This window comes from Pogona vitticeps, chromosome 1 (assembly GCF_051106095.1).
Source record: "Pogona vitticeps strain Pit_001003342236 chromosome 1, PviZW2.1, whole genome shotgun sequence".
Taxonomy (NCBI): domain Eukaryota; kingdom Metazoa; phylum Chordata; class Lepidosauria; order Squamata; family Agamidae; genus Pogona; species Pogona vitticeps.
In genome coordinates, this window is record NC_135783.1 from 242,398,598 (window position 1) to 242,418,800 (window position 20,203).

At 43.3% G+C, this 20,203-nt stretch overlaps 1 protein-coding gene across 4 annotated transcripts in view; it reads right to left on the reverse strand.

Annotated features, from left to right (window-relative positions):
• Nucleotides 1–20,203, reverse strand: part of ABCB6 (ATP binding cassette subfamily B member 6 (LAN blood group)) — a 46,362-nt gene that overhangs the window by 21,082 nt on the left and 5,077 nt on the right. For 3 of the 4 annotated variants that reach the window (XM_072985327.2, XM_072985328.2, XM_072985326.2), the window contains 8 exons: nt 17,926–18,063; nt 14,180–14,366; nt 6,503–6,595; nt 3,645–3,837; nt 3,239–3,360; nt 1,633–1,742; nt 1,306–1,371; nt 230–355 (listed from right to left, as the gene is read on the reverse strand). In XM_072985327.2, the coding sequence (XP_072841428.2) occupies nt 230–355; nt 1,306–1,371; nt 1,633–1,742; nt 3,239–3,360; nt 3,645–3,837; nt 6,503–6,595; nt 14,180–14,366; nt 17,926–18,063 (1,035 nt within the window). Of the gene's footprint in view, nt 1–229; nt 356–1,305; nt 1,372–1,632; nt 1,743–3,238; nt 3,361–3,644; nt 3,838–6,502; nt 6,596–14,179; nt 14,367–17,813; nt 19,369–20,203 lie in introns of those variants that run through there. The other variant, XM_078383450.1, reaches the window with a different exon arrangement.

A 20,203-nucleotide genomic window follows, 5' to 3' on the forward strand; every position in this document is an offset into this window, starting at 1 on the left:
ACCTCTATTATAAAGGACTTCTGAGCTTTTGCTAGTTTTTGCAGAACTGGTTGTCAATGGCATGCAAACTCTCCATGCAACAGAACATAACAGAATGTACTCTGCCATTCTACAGGCAGTGGCCTCCATGTGACCGGTGTGACATACAGCCAAGCTAGAGGCACATTCCTTTTTGGCAGGGATTTCAGAGTCAAGGAAGCCTCTAGCACATTAGAGAGTGGAAACTTACGTGTAGCTTCCTCTTTGTTACGTAGTAAGCGCAGAGTAGCGATCCGGAGAGCAGTCCCAATCCAATTATTAGATTCTGCGTCTGGTTCAAGAATGCCAGCGATGCATTGACTTTCCATTCTGAGACCTGAAAAGAAGGGAAAAGAAAATGGGCCATTTGGCATACACTGGACACAGCCTGCAGAGCGCCCACCAGATCCCTAGCAACCCCATCACATTAAAAAAATGCATCAAAACAACGCCATTCTATTCCATTTCGGTCAGACCTCTGCGATACTTCATCCGGTTCTAGGCATCACCATTTAAGAGAGACATTGATAGGCTAGAATATATTCAGAGGACAGTTACCTAGATGGTAATAAATACTTTTATTGTATTTGTTATATTTTGTTATAGTCCATTGTAATTTGGGTTGAGTTCATATTATTTCAGATGCCATCTGACAGTTGCCCCTTTTTTGTTACATTTTTATTTATTAGGATATTGGGAGTATTTTAACATTTTATTACAGTTGTGCCCTGCATGACGACGATAATCCGTTCCAGGAAAATCGCTGTTAAGCAAAATCGTCGTCGTACGAAAAAAAATCCCCATTGGAATGCGTTGAAACCCATTTAATGTGTTCCAATGGGTAAATTACCTCGTCGTCCAGCAAAGATCGCCTATAGGGGAAGCCATTTTCCGAGCGCCGATCAGCTGTTAAAACGGCTGCCCTGCGAAGCATGGGTCTGGAAAACACAGGACAGCAATTTTGCGGAGCCGGAAAAATTGTTGTTTTGCGAACAAAGGGTTCGCGAAGCAAGGACCTAATTGTCGTCAAACGAAACCTCCCCACAGGAAACATCATTTTGTGATCACTATAGCGATCGCAAAAAAGTCATCGTCATGCGATTTCATCGTTCTGCAGGGTCGTTGTCATGCAGGGCACCACTGTATTTTTCTTCTGGGTGTTCACATATAGTGTTTTTCTTTCCCAAGAATTATGTCCTTGGAGAGTGGAGAAAGGGCCTGTCTGAACAAGCAACACAAAGATCCAGAAGAAATGAGTCTCAACACCACATATCGATTGTCCTATACCTGATATTTGACAATGGCATCATTGAAGCGACCAGCCTCATAGTTTTCAGCATTGTAGTATTTCACCTGCAACAAACCATAAAGAGGATTGGTTAGTGCCAAGAGGGTCTTCCAGTACTCTAATAAGCCACTCAGTCTCCCTTCACAATGGAGAGACATCTACCCAACTTCAGTGTTCAGCTTCAGAAGAGCTGGTGACTCCCCTCTTTCATTAAATAAAAATCTGGAGCAAAAACTATTTTAGTAAGGACGCCAGCCAATAAGATCAATTCCTTGCCCACAAGATCTCCCCACATGTCAGCCATAGTGTGTGGAAGTTCTGAGTACCGTCTCAAAGTTGAGAAGCGAGTCAACTGCACGAGACCTGGCCTCATTGTCACGAGTATTCATGTCCCGGCGGTACTTCGTTCGCCACTCAGTCAATATAATGGTCAATGCTGTGGAAGGGAAGAGACCCAAAGTTACTACAGCAACTGGTACAAATACAGACAGGTATTCCAGGAAGCTCTTTTAATTCTCTCTACTTTGACCCACAACCAGCACTGTCTGAACACAAGAGACAGACAGAGAAAGTTCTTTACAAAAGTAACCTAAACCTTGCATCTTTTAGTGTTGAGAGGGAAAAACAAGAAGCCACATCTCTTCATTACAAAGACAGATTGAAAGCATTCAGGCAGTACACTTACTTTATCTAATCTGTTGACTGTAATAAAGGAATCTGAAATGTGAAATTAGTACACATAGTGATATGCCCAAACCTGGGAGGATAAGGAATGGACAGCTGAACTTAGACCCAAAGCCAAGAAATTTAGTACTGAGTTATCTGACTGTGAGGGTGGCTAGGACAGTTAAGTGAAACATAAGTAAGGTGCAATATTTGCAGGCACAAGTTTCACTAGGAGATAAGCATACAGGGAGAGTGTACAGCAAAATCAATGGCCAGCCTAGCTCTGCTCTAGGAACAGAGAAGAGAAGGATGTTTGGAGTGCTTGAGCCTTTTCTATTGCTTCCCCCTCTACCTGGATGAGCTGAGTTCAATATCCTGCACCTATTCTATGGTGGGCAGTAGGAAGCAATATGAGAAACAAGCAAATCTATGTGAACATCTTTAATCTGCATAAATTATAGATATCTCAAAATATTGTGAGTTCTATCCAGATAAAGAGAGGCATGTTTCAGTTTCACTAAAATCATGGGGCAAGATAGTCATAATTTAAGTTCTGATTATTTAGGTAAAGGTAAAGGTTCCCCTTGACAATTTTTGTCCAGTCGTGTTTGACTCTAGGGGGCGGTGCTCATCCCCGTTTCCAAGCCATAGAGCCAGCGTTTTGTCCAAAGACAATCTTCCGTGGTCACATGGCCAGTGCGACTTAGACATGGAACGCTGTTACCTTCCCACCAAGGTGGTCCCTACTTATCTACTTGCATTTACATGCTTTCAAACTGCTAGGTTGGCGGGAGCTGGGACAAGCGACGGGCGCTCACTCCGTCGCATGGATTCGATCTTACGACTGCTTGGTCTTCTGACCCTGCAGCACAGGCTTCTGCAGTTTAGCCCGCAGTGCCACCACGTCCCACCAGCCACCACATCCCACCAGCCACCACGTCCCACCAGCCACCACGTCCCACCAGGGGGATTATTATTTAAATAGGACTAAATCATGAAAGCTTAGTCTGGACAAGCTTAAGATGCAGTGCAAACCATACATATCTGCAGAAATCTGCTTGCTTTGCATAAGGTGCTCTGTTTCTGCATTTTACAGAGTGGATGCAGTTTTCATCAAAGAAAATCCTTGCCTCACTCCCCATCCCACACTCCACAGATTTCAAGACACGCCGAAGACAAGCTGTGGAGTTACCTTGGAGGCCAGCTGAGAGAGTGGAATCCCCTCCCTCTCCACCCACCCTATCACTTCACTCTCCAAACACTCACCAAGGTAAAGGCTCATGCAGAGGAAGATGATGAGACCAAACCAGGCGCTGAAGGTTGTGGTGAAATACGCAATAGCAATGATGATATCGGCCACAGTGGGGAAGATGCTGAACACAATGTAGCTGCAGGGCAGGAGTGCCAGAAAGTCAGGTCACATGACAGACAGGCCAAAACTCACCCCCTCTGACTCCCCCACCGGCCACCCGCATGGAGAGGAAAAGAAAGCATGGAAACCAGCACCTCTGAGCCAGCTGCCCAAGTCTCAGGACCTGGAGGACTCATTCCTTTGGTCTACCAGAATCCTCCCACCAGCATGCCCAGCTTGGCTGTGTGATTGGGACAGTGGCACTCCAAGCTCTGCCAATGATGCTGATGGATTTCCTGTGAGCCAGAAGCGCCCCTGTACCTTAGCAGATTGTTGATGCTACTAGTGCCTCGGTCCACGCTGCGCAGCACCTCCCCTGTCTTGCGCTCGAGGTGCCAGCGCAGAGACAGGCCGTGGAGGTGCCTGAGAAGCTGCACCTGAATTTCGCGACTAGTGAACTGTTGCACCCGGATCCAGAGGAAAGTGCGCATGTTGCTGATGAAGCCGGTAGAGCCTGCAGAAAGGAGATTGACATGAATGAAAACCAACACCTCTACCATCATTGTCCGTGAAAGGCCTAACCCAGAAAAAAAAATGACCCATTACTTATGGAACAAGGATCAGGAAAATATGGTCCTCCAGATATTGCTGGACTGCAACTCCCAGCACTCCTTTGCATTGGCTATGCTAGCTAACACTGACAGGAGTAGTAATCCATCAACATTTGGAAGGCCACATATTTTATACTGCTGTTCTTGAGGCTTCAGGTTTTCTGAAGCACAGACCGACGTTATCCAGAATTTTATTCACCTATTTAAGGGCTGTCTTGGAGGGAGCCAAGAATGGGCTGCTTCTCTCCTGTCGGTCAGGCCTTCACTTCCAGCAAACAAGACTTCCAGTTACATTGAAGTACATCTCCTTGTAAACTAAAGCAGTGATTCCCAATCTTAGGTAGCCCAGGTGTTTCTGGACTGCAATTCCCAGCAGCCTTCACCACCAGCTGTGCTGGCCGGGATTTCTAGGAATTGCAGTCCAAGAACCCCCGGGTTACCCAAGCTTGGGAGCCCCTGGACTAAAGGGAAAAGAACACCTCAAAGGATCAAAAGACCTATGCCTAAAATCATTTGGGGCTTATTAACTGCTGAGTGACAGAATATTCGGGGGACTAACACAGCTGATGGCAGGAAGAACGAAAATCGTGTGTGTGTGTGTGTGTGTAAAAAAACCTGACTTGTTTAAGCCTCTATACTCCCCTGTATAACTTATATCTTGGAGGAGTAAAATTTATTCTGTCCCTTCTCCCACTCCACAATATTAGAAGCTTCCAAGGACTCTAATTCCTTTGAAGCCAAATGAATCCTAGGGGGTGGGTTTGTGAATATTCCTCTGGTACTAATTTATCTTTCCCTGTGGACTCTTTCATTTACACAGGGGGCAGAGCTGTTAACAGCTTAATGTTTCCTAAAATGTGAGGAAGAGTAAAAGAGGGTCAGGAGTGGCTACCAAGAGGCATAACATCCTTTGGAGTCCAGTCCCTAGCTCTGCCATACAGGATGGGAAAGGGGTGAGAAAAACCTCTCTCCCCAAATGATCACTACCTAGGTTCAAGGGAAACTCAGCAACAGGCAGAATTATAGGCCAATTCTGTGATAGTGGTAGAGACTACAGAGGTTCAGGACAGAAATCACTTCACTGGGGCTTATTTTTGGGTAGGACTTAAATTATGAGCATCCTGAAAAATCATACTAGGACTTATTTTCACGTTAGGTCTTATTTTCAAGGAAACAGGGTACACTGCCTGATATGACATCTGATACCACTAGCTGATTATGAAAGGGTGCAGCCTCTATCTTCCAACAGTTTACTGCAATGTAGATCCTGACACTTCAGTACAGGCTCAGGATGATTCTTAGACTCTTCTGTTTCTCCCCTACCCCCTTCAAGCACCGCAATGCTCAGACTAAAGAAGTCCTGCTGAACTGCAAATATACCACTTTTCAAATTTTAGGGATCCAGCAAAATTATTAGCCATCCTGATGTCTGGATTGTGTAGAAGGGCCACACAGCCTTTCTTTCCCATTCTTTCTTGGTCAGATTACTGACAAGCTGAGCTTGCACAATGGGAACCGAGCCCATTCTTTCAGAATTCCCTTTTTCAGACTGTATGGCAGAGCTGCAGGATAAGAAGAAACAGGGGTTGGGGAAAGTGCATGTCATTATTAGAAACACTGAGCCGTTAAGGGGTCTAACCCTGTGCAACTGATGGAACTCTTATTTTGGACACAAATCCTCACAGACACACAAGAACTTCCAATATCAACCCCCTCTGCTGTCAGTGGGGTGTACTGGACAGAGCTATCGACCGGGAACCAGGAGATCTAGTTTGAATCCCCACTTAGCATGGAAAATCACTGGGCAGTATATGGCAATGGTAAAACAACCTCCTAAATGTCTCACTTAAATTTGAAAGCCCTATTAGGGTTGCTGTAAAGCAGTTCTGACTTGACACAGTCCACGCACATACAAATTGATGCCAGAGTGGCACTATCTGCAACAAGAAACATTTTGGTGGAATCATGGGAGGGAGGGAGGGAGGAAGGGGGAGGGGGAGAGAGAGAGAGAGAGAGAGAGAGAGAGAGAGAGAGAAAGAAAGAAAGAAAGAAAGAAAGAAAGAAAGAAAGAAAGAAAGATAGAAAGAAAGAAAGAAAGAAAGAAAGAAAGAAAGAAAGAAAGAAAGAAAGAAAGAAAGAAAGAAAGAAAGAAAGAAAGAAAGAAAGAAAGAAAGAAAGAAAGAAAGAAAGAAAGAAAGAAAGAAAGAAAGAAAGAAAAAGAAGACAGGCAGGCAGGCATGGAAAAGAACACTGAGTGAAATTCAAGGGTCCTGGAATCTGAAAAAGCAGGTTTCTCAGGGAAAATTCATAAGTTAACATAGCCCAAGCAGATGTAGGTGTTTGTGGAAAAACTGGCCTCCCTCTGGCCTGCAGAGATGAAATACGTCTGTTTTGGTACATGAAGAGATGTGAAAAGCACAGCCACAGGTTCAGCTGAAAAGAATCATCTGCTTTCTCACAGAGCAAAGAGATGGTGAGGGTTGATGATGGTCACCCAGAGCACTGTCCAAGCAAACATGAGCACATGTGAATATATATCCACGTGGCTTCCACACAATACTGACTTACCAGCACCTCCTCCCTGGAGAAACTTGAGGGCTGCATAGATGCAGACAGTCTGAACCAGGATGTGCCAAGCCACCCCTTGCGTCAGGTCATTCACTGGAGGATGGGAGAAAAGAGTCAATCCAAAGCCCCCGGTCCCTTCCTGAGCTCCTTCAGTCTAACCTGACCTACAGGCACTTCTGCTGCCAACTCACCCACAGATTACAGGACTATGTTTTTCACAGATCAGTTTCAGATTTCTCCACACCATATGATTCTGTATAACGAAACTAAATATCACATCTTTTGTACAGGGGTTAGGACACTTCTAACTACAGCATGCTGAGGACACAGAGTTTCTAGAAGAAAACCCACTAAACCCTAGCCATAAACAAATGACCCTGCCATTAGGCGGCACCAGTGGCTGCTTCAGATGCAGAGACTAGGGTGGAGGGAACAGTGGCATCACCCTTCCATAGAGGACAGAGACATGGATGCCAGATAAGCACCACAAAGTCCTCCAAACTAGCCTCCTGTGGTGTGGCAGAGAAATACCATCCCGTTACCAGTGCTGAAGCAAGATTCACCCGTCACTTCAGTCAACTGCTGCATGTGAACTGGGCAGTGGCCACCACGTTGCCCTTCATCCAAGGACAAAATATCATGGGCCAGCCCTGAGACAGTTAGGCTGCAAAAATCTTGATGGGTACGTAGGAAACTTCTGGCAGGTCCCCAAGTTTATCTCCAGCCCGATTCCTAAATCTTTTTTCTTTTCAAAACATCAATTTTCATTATCCTGCCTATATATACATCAAAATACATCAGAGCAGGCCCATGTCCCAGTACCCTCAATGTGAGAGACATATGATGTACTTACTAAAATACAAAACACAAGAGTCTTCTCTGGGGTGATAGCTTTACATCAGAACGTCCTTCCAAGGAAAATACAACTGGCCTTAACCTCACTTTCTATTCTGTGCCAAATCAAAGGTTTTCCTGCATGTCCAGCCGCTTTACATGTCATGCTCTCTGATAGCATCCAGTGTGTTTCTTTGTTCCCTTGCTGAATCATTTTTGTGCCTCTATCTTGTATTTTTACTATTGCTATTACATTGTCCTGTTGTGCCTATTATTGCCCTGACATCTTTTGTCCTGAAGAGAAGTTTATGCATTTTTAAAACAGAAGAATTCTTTCTCAAACCCCAACAGGCATTTCCAGTAAGCTCCATACTATGGGCTGGGTGCTACTTTCCTGATACTGTACTCTGAAAGTCACCTTCAATGGGATTTTTTTTTTTTTTTTTGAGGAGCAGAGCTTGTATACCTTTCTACTCATCCTGTCCCAGAAACCCATACTTTCCCTTTCCTCGGAGAGACAGTGATGGAGTCTCCTTGTTTCCTTTATCCTTTTTCCAAGCAACAAAGATCCCACCCTCCACCCTGCCGGGCTGCTGGGAGACCAGGCAAGGCATACAAAAGCTCCTTGTTTGTTCCTCGCCAGCGGCACTTTGCTGGGTAATCCTAACTGGCAGGGTGGGTGACCCCATCCGGGAGTGTCCCTCCTTTGCCTTTCATTCCTTCTACATGGGGGGGAGAGTTGTATGTGGAATCCACCTCCTCCCCATCTCATCTTGCTTTGCCCAGTAAATGGTGGAGGGTGTTAAGCTACTCTCGTTCCCAGGTCCAGGTAGAAATTAGACTTTTGGACAGGACAGGGCAGCCAAGACACAAAGGGGGTCGAGGAGGCAAGATGAGGATAGGCAACCTTGACCTTACAACTACTATTGCATATCATCAATGCATTTCATTTCATTCTTCCCCCCCCAATGAACTGCTTTGCAATCCTTTCTTGTAATTTCACCATCACGAGCAGGTACACTGTTCCCTTTTTTCTGAATGGGAGGCTGAGACTGAGAACAGCAAGCTATCCAAAGCTAAAGAATGAACGAGGTAGAAATCAAATAATAAATAAATAAATACAAGACTGGGGAAATTTCATCCCAATTCAAGATAGAGAACCCATGGCCCTCCAAAATCTTGTTGGATTCCAGTTTCCATCAGCTAAATGACAAAAACTGAGGGAGTTGTCATGCACTGACCTCTGAAAAGCCACAGGTTCTTCTTTTCTTAATTGGGGGAGATGACAGAAGTGTCTTCTATCCAGTGAGAAAACACATTTACATTACAAGTCAGAGACAATAATAACATCAGTCTCCATGCCAGTGATATCCTGTTACTGAAGGAGGATGACTGAATGGTCAAAGCCACATCCAGATCTTAGGCTCAAGTTTCAATTCATCAGCTGCTTTGTAACAAGTGCTTACACAGTGATGGACAAAGAATAAGAGGACAGCCTGGAAGCAGCTTGAAAGAGTTATCATTTTTGCTTTGTTTTGTTCTAACAAAAGCAGAATCTTTATTAGAAGCAGAGTCACCTAGACCACACGGCCACTTCCCATGTGGGTTAGGGAATTCTTGGATCTGTAATCTAAAAAAGGAATTTTCCCCATCCCTAAACATAAAGCTATGTAGAGTTTGGCGGCCTCATGTACCACTGGCCTGACAAAATTCTAGATGAGGCTCCCATCACACAAATGCCTTGCCTATTCGTGGGATTTCCAGATATCCTCTCCCTACAATCCTCTTGTGTTTTCTTGCCAAGACATCAAGAAGGGCATAGGTATAATTAGCAGTGCACACAAGGCTCTGGAGTAGACAGATTAGGCCAGGAAGTGCATGCACAGCACAACGGTATCTGACACACAAAGTATATTCAGTGGTTAAGAAGATCAGGACAATATAGAAAAAGAGACGGATGGCCCTGAAAGAGTAGGGAAGGAAAATTGCAGGCATCCCAGAAATGCAAATTCAGAGCTAAAACGATTCTATGAATGTAGCAACTTCTTAAGAACAGACAGCTTTCCTCTGGCCTCAGAATTCTTTAGGAATTCAAATCTGACCACTGATATCATAACTGGCCTATGGAACTCACTGTCACAGAAGGCTGCAATGGCCAGCAGCACCGAAAAAGAGTTAGGTAAATAAATGAAGATTGGGCAATTATATAAGACAGTAAGGACAGCTGGAAGCATACTTTCCACTTTCAAGAACATCACACCTCTTTGTACCATGTTTAGGGGATGGATTAAAAGATGGATACCCCCCAACGTCCTGCAGTCAAAGACAGGATGCTAGGCTATGGCAGGAGTGATTAAAGGCTCAGTGCTCCCAATTTTTTGGATTATATCTCCCACCAGTCCCTGACAGCATGGCCAGTGGTAAGGGATTATGGGAACCTGAATTCCACATCATCTGGAAGTCCAAATATTCCTCTAGGTCAGCATCTTGTCTTTCCCTGGAGGGCATAAGGCAAGGAGGTGTTTATCTTTTACTATGTAGAGAGACAAATGATATAATATCCCAGCTGGCTACTTCTGTTCCAAAAGCCCAGCAAATATGAGCATCAGAACACAGGACTGGCAGAAATCATAGCCAGATCTGCTGAGGCTAGCTTTCCTTAACCTGGCAACCTCAAGATGTGCTTCAGCATCATCTTCCATAATCTTATCCAGTCCGTTCATGTGCTAGCATGACTGGCATGATGGGACATAGAGTCAAAGCCCATTGGAGCTGCTAGGTTAGGAAGGCTAACCTTCGCTTAATGGCACTAAAGGATCTGGCTATAGTTGGGGAGGGGAACAAGGCAGCATCTCCCAGGTGGGATGGAGAAGATGAACTGCTCTCTGCCCAACAGCTGCTTAGCATGTAGGGCAGAGCCTTCCCCACTCCCCACTCCATTCCCATAGAGACATTTTGTATGCAGTTCGCAGTTCTGTGCCTCCCGCCTGCATTGACTCCTTTGTAAAGTCTAAAAGTCAAGGCTGAAAGGCAGGTCCAGAGCCCATCCTTCCCTATTCAGACACCTCTCAATAGCTGCCCTGAGCTGGCACTCGCACCGCCCACTGGGGCATGGGAACCTGGCACACACCAGCAGCTTATGCTGACAAAGGGAGCCCTCCCTTGCAGACAGCCCCTCCCCAAGCTTGAGACAGAGGCAGCCTGGGAGTGAGCAGGATGGGAGGTCACAGCAGGACTCTGGACAGAAGATGGCAGGAGACCTCAGAGGGCCACTAAATGTTCCATGAGCAAAAGCCTTACTTCTTTGACCCCTAAAGGGCATTGTGCCATCTCAACAGCTCACCCTGGCTGCGCAGATTGAGCCGAGCATGCAATTCCCCCTCTACTTTGATTAAGGATGCTCTGAAATACAGACATTTCAGGATGCCTCTCCCTCCTCAACTCCAAGGCTTTACAGGGCTCAGAAAGTGGGCACACAGTGTAGCCAGGAGAGAGACCAGAGAGTGATCAGGGTTTTGCTATAGAGAGTGGGAAGGAGAAAAGGGTGCAAGGCAGTTGAGAAAGGAAGTGCAGGTAGCAAAGAGGCTGCATCACGCCTGGGAAGGTTTTGCTGAAGTGGCTGGCTTTAGACAGCCAGGAAGGCTAGACAATACAGCTTGAGAGAAAGGCTCTTTGACGCATGACCCAAAGCAGTGCAGTAGAAAGGGAGGCTGTACTGTTGCAGACAGCAGGTAGGAATGGACATATGGATGGGACAGTGTGAGTTATATCTGAAACACCAAGGAGCAGTTAGAAGAAGAACCACATAAATTCTTTCCCTAGACAGAAGGTTTCTAGCACTATCAATAAAAATACGAGATTCAGCTGTTTTTTTCTCCTCAACAATTCTTTTTACTGGCAGAGAAAAGGAAAGGAAAGCAGTAGTAAAGGAGCAGATAGCATAAATACAAGACACTGTAGCCTGGCTTTCTCTAATATCCTTGAATGAGGCAAGGAAATTTTCTTTCTTGTATGGAAACTCTTTCCTTCTACCTGCACAACTGTTTCTTATGGAAAAATTAAAAAATAGCCCACATGGTGGCAACCAGTGCTGTATGGAGTTGCTGATTTGTAGGTTCTTTTTGCCTAATCCATGTGGGAAGTTTTGTGTGTCTGCTTTTAACACAAAAGAGCATTTAAAGCATGTGATGCTCCCTTTGTAACCTCAGTCTATCACCTCATTTTTTTTGCAATAGCAGATGCAATATATCCAAACAATCCCGCATTCACTTTTTGCTTGCTGACTTCACCCCAAATACCTGATTCCATAAACAACTCCTCTTTCCCATGTGAGATACTTGTATTTGAGTGCCAGGCAAGGGCAATGCTTCTTCAACACTGACACATCCTCACATCAAGAAAAAAGAACCTACAAATCAGCAACTTTCTATAGCACTTTTTTCCACTATGTGGCAGGGAGCCCTGAACCCTCAGGTTTGTCTTAATATCTCCAAATGCATCATCGCATCTACAGACTGGCTCGAGAAAGGAAGATACAGCCATGAGTTTATAACAGCTGAGCAGGCCTGTTAATGATGGGACAGTTTAGAGTTCACTCATTCATAGGGTTGCCAAAAGTCAGAGGCAATTTGATGGCACATAACAAGAATATGTACAGATAGTCACAGATCCCAGGGAACAGAGCTACTTTTATGTAGGGGTGGTCAAAAGATAGGCAGAGCTCTATATATTGCAAGGTATCTGGGAATACACGGTAGAATGGTAAGGATTTCCATCTCCAAATTGTTTATCGATGGTAGCAACAGAATTACACTGTCAACTCCAATCCAAATAATACTAGTGAAATGAAGAAAGCTTTAAGTAAATACAGTTGGATTTATGTGTGCAAGTCCGCCTGTGAGCTCTGATCATTTCTGACAATCAGAATTCATTCACAGATTTAGAATTTTAAAATTCTGATTCAAAGTATGCATCACAAACTATGTTCTGGTTGATAGATCTTGGGATTCTAATGTTTAAAAAACACCAAAAAAACACCACACTGCAAGTCTGGTATCTTCCAACCAGCAGTTTAAGGGCATCCTTAAATTTGCTTACAGTAGGTATTTCAATCACACATTGCTTAGAAACAAATAATAATGATGCAGATGTAGTTATAGCAGGTTTCTGCCAGAAGACTCCTGGCCCCATACTTTTATCTAGTTGGGTGCAGTGATTGGAAAAGTTACATTGTTGTACTACATCTCCCAGAATCCTCCAGTTAGCATGGCTGATTAAGGGATTCTTAATCAAAGGATTTTTTTTTGTAATCAAAAAAGTAATATTTCCAAGCTCCAGGTTTCTTGCATTTGCCCCTATTCCTTTCACTATAAATCCTCTTCAGCATTCAATACCTGTATTAGGGCGCTCTCTGCTGGTCTGCTCAGAACATTGGTTAAGACCAATGACATTCGCGAACACACCAATGACATTACTTAGGTACTCTCTGCTCCCCATCTCATTCTAGCATTGCACTAGTTCTGATCATTCCTTGAGGATCAGGTCCAAAGAGTGAAGCTTGGGGATGATGATTCAGCCCTTGGACCCTCATCTGTGGGGTTCCTCAGGGGTCGTCATTATCCTCAGTGCTGTTTAACATCTATGTGAAGACACTGGGGGAGGTCATCAGATTTGGAGTGAGGTGTCATTATGACAACCAGATCTATGTCTCCCCTGTAGTGGGCATCTTCTGAACACTCAAGCATTGCCTGGCTTCAGCAGTGGAATGGATCAGAGCAAACAGGCTCAAGCTGAACCTGGATAAGACTGGGGTTGTGTTTTGGGGGTGGGATGGGGTCTGTCAAAAAGTTAGAGGTGGCGGTTCCTAGACTGGATGGCATTGCCCTCCCGCTTAGGAACCAAGTTCAGGATTTGGGCGTGCTTCTGCTCTTTCTTGGGATGCCCAGATTCAGCCGTGTCCAGATTGGCCTTTAACCAGCTTTGGCTGATCGTCCAACTCTGCCCCTTCCCAGATGAGGGCCCCTTCAGGCCCCTGGTGCAGGCTTTGGTCATTTACTGGATTGACTACTGCAATGATCTCTACATGGAGCTTCCTTTGAGACTAGTCCAGAGACTCTAATGGGTCCAGAATGTAGTGGCCAAATCGGTGGTTGGGGCAAACAGATACGATTGCATCACACCAGCTCTGGCTCACCTCCACTGGTTACCTGTGGAGTCCTGGATCAGGTTCAGGGTCTTGACCCTCACATACAAAGCCCTCCAGTTTTGGCCCATATTACTTGTCGGACCATCTTGCCCCAATGTCAACTGTCCGACCCTTCAGGTCATCGCAGATGAGGCTCCTCCAGGTAGCCACCCTGAGGGAGGCCCATGAGAGGCAGGGCCTTCTTCACAGTGGCTCCATCTTTGTGGAATCAGCTCTTGGAGGAGCTTTGCCTGGCCTCTTCCCTGTTGATATTTAAGAGGCAAGACAAGACATGGCTCTTTAGGGAGACCTTCCACTCCAACCCTAACAGAGCCGAATTATTTTTACATCTCCATTAAGTTATTTGCTGTTTGTATCTTTGTTATTTTCCATGGTTTTTATTAATGCTCTGGCACCCTCTGTTTTTACGTGGCTAGATGCTTTGGTTTTATTTGTCCAATTTATGTGAAACACCCAGAGTAGTGCTGTGGCACTAGCAGGTGAGGTATATCAAATTGAAACAAACAAACAATAAATAAATAAACTCCCATTTGAGAAATGCCACCATTCATTCACAGTGAGCCCTCTCTACCATGCATTTCTTACTTTTCTGCTAGGAGCAACCCCATTCCTCTCTGGAAGCCACCCTCCCAGCTTACCAATGTGTTTGTAGAAGATGGGCACAAAGACATTGACAGCACGCTCCAGCCCCATCAGCATCAGGCAGAATATCACCATCCCCTGCAGCGGGCAGCTCCCCTTGGGCCACATGTACCGTGCAAGGAGGCGCACCTTCCGGCCGAGATCCCTCCAGGTGGAATGACGTCTGGCATCTGGCAGCAGGGGCTAAGATACAGAAAGGAAACCAGGTACGGTGAGAAGAAAAGGAACATTGCTGTTTTTGATGGGGCAGCATAAATACTTGAGATGGTTGGCACTGGGAATGACACAATAACTTCTCCTATAAAACATGTGTGAAGAGATGGCAGGTAGCATGTGGGAGGAAGGACTTGGAAGAAATTGAGCGAGAAGCAGGGAAAAGGTTCATCTCTTGGCAAAGGGCAAGTGAGTGTTGAAGAAACATGACTGAACAAGAAGGCAAACAATTTGCAATCCCAGAGTCACATGATTTCAAAAGGCACAGGGAATAAGTATCTAAGAAAACATGACAGCAAAACCTATACAAGTTTCTTTAAAACCATAGCATTTACAGGAACATTTAAAAGCCACACAAAATGGCTTAGGGCCTGGTTACCTAAAGGACCGCCTTCTTCCATACAAGCCTCCCGTACTCTAAGATCAGGCCAGGGGAGGCCCTTCTGAAGGTGCCACCCCTGAAAAAGGTGAGGGGGATGGCATGCCAAAATAGGGCCTTCTCGGATGTTGCCCCCCAACTTTGGAACTTCCGCCCTATAGAGATCCACCTGGCTCCAACACTTTTGGCTTTCTGGTGCCAGGCAAAGACCTTTCTGTTTAGCCTGTATTTTAATTAAATAGTATACTTTAGCTGGCCATATAAGCAGCAGGATTTATTAATATTAATGTTTTAGTAACTGTTTTTAATATAGGCTATTATTATAACATTGCCTATTTTCAATGGTGTTAATGTTTTTAAAGTTTTAATATTGTTGTATGCCACACAGAGACCATTGGTAACGGCACAGCTAAATAAATAAATAAATAAATAAATAAATAAATAAATAAATAAATAAATAAATAAATAAATAAATAAATAAATAAATAAATAAGGAAGGAAGGAAGGAAGGAAGGAAGGAAGGAAGGAAGGAAGGAAGGAAGGAAGGAAGGAAGGAAGGAAGGAAGGAAGGAAGGAAGGAAGGAAGGAAGGAAGGAAGGGGTTTTGCATGATGTGGACAAGCAGGAACAAGCTATAGTGACATTTGGTCTTGCAGACTTCTCCTTCCTCTCTTCTCTTTCCATGCAACCAAAAAGAAGTTTCAAAGCTTTTGCTAATGAACTAGAAGTACAGTAGTGCCATCCTGATCTGCGTTATGACTAATGGTCACTATGGTCAATTTCAACAAGCCAGCTTCAGAAACAGTAGTTTGAAATGCCCTCTGCAGCTTTACTTTTTGATAACAACATCCAAGGCAACCATGCCAACTAGCTTTCTAAGATTCTAAAACAATGGAAAAACAAGAAATTGTGAAAACATGCCTGAACTGTATAATTCTTATAGTTGGCAGAACTCAGCTTCTCTTATGGTAAAAACTGGGTTGAATTTTGTTTTATTTTTAGCAAATACACAGATACTGTCTTTGCATTTAACACACCACATTTCTAATATTAAATGTGCTTCAAATTGCTCCAAAACACTATCTAAGAATCAGACAAATATACATAAATCTGTCAAACCTATGCTTGCCTAAAAAGTACTTCTGTACCTACATGTTTACTTTTTATTTCAAGATGAACATGCAGGGGAATAACACTTGCACTCTCCCATCATCAAGGTCAGCTTAAGACATTTTGCTGTCTGACGCAGAGCAGCAAACAGTGGTCCTTCTTCAAATTAATTTTGGTAGTACTTAAAGGCTGCCAAATTATTTTGGCAGTAGACAAAGAAAATCTCTGAATCATCCATTTCTATCTCTAGCAGTAATAATAATAATATGTAATATCAAATAACTAACGCTTTGTTGCTCTTTATTAAATACCCATGCCTGAATCTGTCTTCTAGAAAGGCCAGCCTTGCCCAATATATAGTATTGCAGTTGGCTGTTTGGGTTATTTATCTCCATCTTTTGTCCAGTACTAGGAGTGAACTGAACCTGGTAAAAATTGGTTTAAAACAGACAAATGTGTTGAGGTAAAGCCAGCAGGAGGGTATTTTTTGCACACTCATTTTGCCATAATATAGACAAAGTGGTATATATTTAAATAACAACACATAGTACTTTGGCCTTTATTGCTCCTTGCAATAGCTCTAAATGAATGGAAATATTATTAATAACCTTCCTCTCACCAGACCTCACCTCTTAGCAAACTGTGGCAAAGAGTTTATGATAGTAGACTTTGTCTAAAAGGGTGGGATAGAAATCAAATAAATAAATAAATAAATAAATAAATAAATAAATAAATAAATAAATAGATAGATAGATAGATAGATAGATAGATAGATAGATAGATAGATAGATAGATAGATAGATAGATAGATAGATAGATAGATAGATAGATAGATAGATAGATAGATAGATAGATAGATAGATAGATAAATAAATAAATTAGATAGGATAGCCACAACAATTTGATGACACCTCCAGCCCAGTTTCATATCCCAGAACCAATCTAAACTCACAGCTTCGGTTAAACTCCTCCCTACATCCTGCTGTGCATTCTGAGTATGTCTTCCACATAATATATTTTAGTGTTGCCCTTTCATAACGAAGAGTAGGGTAGCAACTGAGGATCCCATGCATTTCACAGTTGTACAATACTGAATTTTACAGGGGCTGCTATCTTCCTATCAGTGCAGCTCCATGACTAAAAAAAGCAGCTCTTGCTGAACTGTCCAGTATCAAGCTACTGTAGCAGAACACAAGAGCCTTTAAACCAAGAAAAAGAACCTGTTTCATCCCCATGTTGTCAGACTCAAACTCCCTTCATGCCTAACCCTTAGGCATGTTGGCTAACGCTGATGGGAGGTGGAATCCAACAACATATTTGGAGGGCTACAGACTTCCCAGCCGTGTCTTATACCAAATCACACATCGCAGGCAGGTCTAACTCAGCTCTGACTAGCATCAATTCTCCTGAATTTTCACTGTATTCATATTTTTTTTAACTGGAGCTGTCAGAGACTGAAAGGCCCCTCTACATGCCAAGCATCTGCCACCGAAGTATGGGTTCTCATTTTGTCAGAAAAGGAAGAGGCAACACAACGGTGTTCCTTATTCTACTGCTGTCTCATCTATTTTGATTTATCAGCTATAATATATGCTAGTTATTGGTAGATGCTGCTGAAAAAGAGTTCTATGTTCCCAGCCTCTGTATGTCTCATGTAGCTGCTAGCATGGGTATGGAGATTCACAGAATGCTGATGGAGAGCCATACATTAATAACCTGGGGAGGGGGGAAATTACTCCTAACCAAGAGGTTATTTTACAGATCTCTGAATGAATTGTCTCATGTGCTCTGGTTCTGAGTTCTGATCCTGTCAAGATGCACTAACTGTTGTGCCAACTTTAAAATCACAGCTCCAGAGAGGGGGGAAAACCCAGCAGCTTTGAGTGCTGTTTTTAATGAAATAGGTACCATAGCTTAATTTAAACTTACATATTCAGTTCCTCCCACCTTCTGCAGCTGGGCTGTAGACAAAAATGAGAGAGATAGGTAGAAATAGCCATACAAAGAAGAAAACTTGCAATTTAGAGAAACAGAAGCCCACCTGAGTGTTCTCGATGTCACGTTCATCTTCATTAATCAGCAGCATGTAGGGTTTTCGGGGCAACCCTGGAGCCTTTATGCCCAAAGTGAAAAGGGTGAAGGAGCCAATGTAGCGTAGTAACCACAGGCTGAATTGTACCTGAAGGAGTTGATTTCATGTCAGTTGTGCTCTTGCAGCAATCTCTCTCTCCCCTCACATAGTCTCTGCTACTATCCAGGTAATGCTTCTTTCTGAGGATCCCCAAAGTCAAATAGCCTGGATAAAGAGAAACTACCCGCTAAGGCTGGTATGTGACCAGTCAAAAGCAAACTTGAATGAGCCAACCACAGACTGGTCATACAATAGTTGATAATCAAACACACTGGCTTATTACAATTGGACACAAAAATTATCCAGAGAGACTTGTGGAGATCACAAAAACACCTTTTTTTTGTACAACAATCCAGAGATAGGTCCAACTCCCTCAAACTTTACAGTGCATTTGATGGTATCCCTCCTGACCCAAACACACTTCCTGGAGGACTCCCTAGCTAACTTCCTGTTCCTCCAGAAACCTGTTCCTGTTTTGAGAGATCTGTAGTTGCAGCAGATGGCCTACAGGGGAAGCTAGGCCATGGGGATCCTTCCTCCTTCTGGCACCACAGTATAGTCAGAAGATAGGCCATCAGTTACAACAAGGATGGAGAAAGTGTGGCCTCTGGGCCATATGCCATGGCCTGGTTTTTCTTTTTTTGAAGTCCAGGCCCAAGACCAGAAGGAAAAAATCCTAGAAGCCTTGATAAGCACCATTTTTTGCTGTGAAGCGACTTTCCCAACGCCACCCCAAATACCTTCCCTCAAAAAGTCAGATTTCAAAAACCAAAACTCCTTCCCACCCAAACCCCCATTTTCAAGCCCAGTGTGGCTGTGTGGGAGCATAGCTGCCCATTCCCTGACTTACAAGGGTGACTTCACACAATGTTTGGCAGAACAAGTTGTCAGCAAGCCAACAATTCCGCTTTACCATTTATTTTGAATGAAAGGTCCAACCCACTAGAATCAGGGTGGATTTGGTTTCATTTGAATCCAAGTAGTGATTTCATTGTGATTTTGTTTCACACGAAAAAAGCACACTCTTGCCTCCTATAACTTTTATATGCATATTTCACGGTCTCCTTGTTCATCTCAGATAATTAACTGGCAGTTCAAGTGTCTGATAATATGTACCGTACTTTCAGAAAGAGGTAAGGGTTTAATTTTGTCTACACAAAGTTACAGAGAAATAATAACTAGGCTTACCACTATAAAGAAATCAACATAACTCAAGGAAACTATTGAAAACAACCCTGGAGAGAGTAATAGGACTGGCCAGAATTTCCACCAGCATATCATATCAAGAAAGAAAATACTCCAGGAATAACTTCATTCAGGGTTGGAACATAGGGTTGATCAGGTATATTATTTCTCACTTCATTATACTGCTGTTAAGTAGTATATTTTTCTGGTGTCACAAAGGCAGTCTGAAAACTGCAAAATTTTCTGATGGTATCTTCTAGACTAAGTATTGTACTGATTATTAATTAGGGAGATTGCCCTAAACAATCTATATAGAATTTTATGAAATCCCATAAAACTGAGGCATCAATCAAAAACTGCTGGATTTTATTTTCAGGAATTTTACTTAAAAATTATATGAATACATTATTTCCTAATACAGAATTAGAATCTATATTTCCTAGCTCAGTGATTTAGATGTGGAGACAACGGGTTGGGAGCCAAAGGTTAGGAGTTCAATTCCCTACTGTGCCTTCAGGGAGAAGAGTCAGCTTGTGTGACCTTGGCCAAGCTGCACAGTCCCAGGGTGCTCATAGAAGCCATTTCTGAATACTCTCTACTCAGCCCTGGAAAGAGTCATCATCCATCAGAAATGACTTAATGGCACATTATTATTATTATTATTATTATTATTATTATTATTATTATTATTATTATTATTATTATTATTATTATTATTATTATTATTATTATTATTATTATTATTATTTCCAGACTTCCATTTCCATTGGCTTGTTTGAATAGGCACGTGGTGAGGGGAACAGGTCTGAGGCTGGTCTACAGTGGAAAGCAAAATGGGCTGCTCAGTGACTCCCCACGATAAATGATGAAGGTGCATAGTACAAAGAATGGCCATTTCCTCCTTTATGTGAGCATAAAAACACTGTTAAAAGCACTGGCAACCAATTATTTTTTCATATACATATTGAAAAGCAAAGGATACATAACTATGATGCAGCCACAT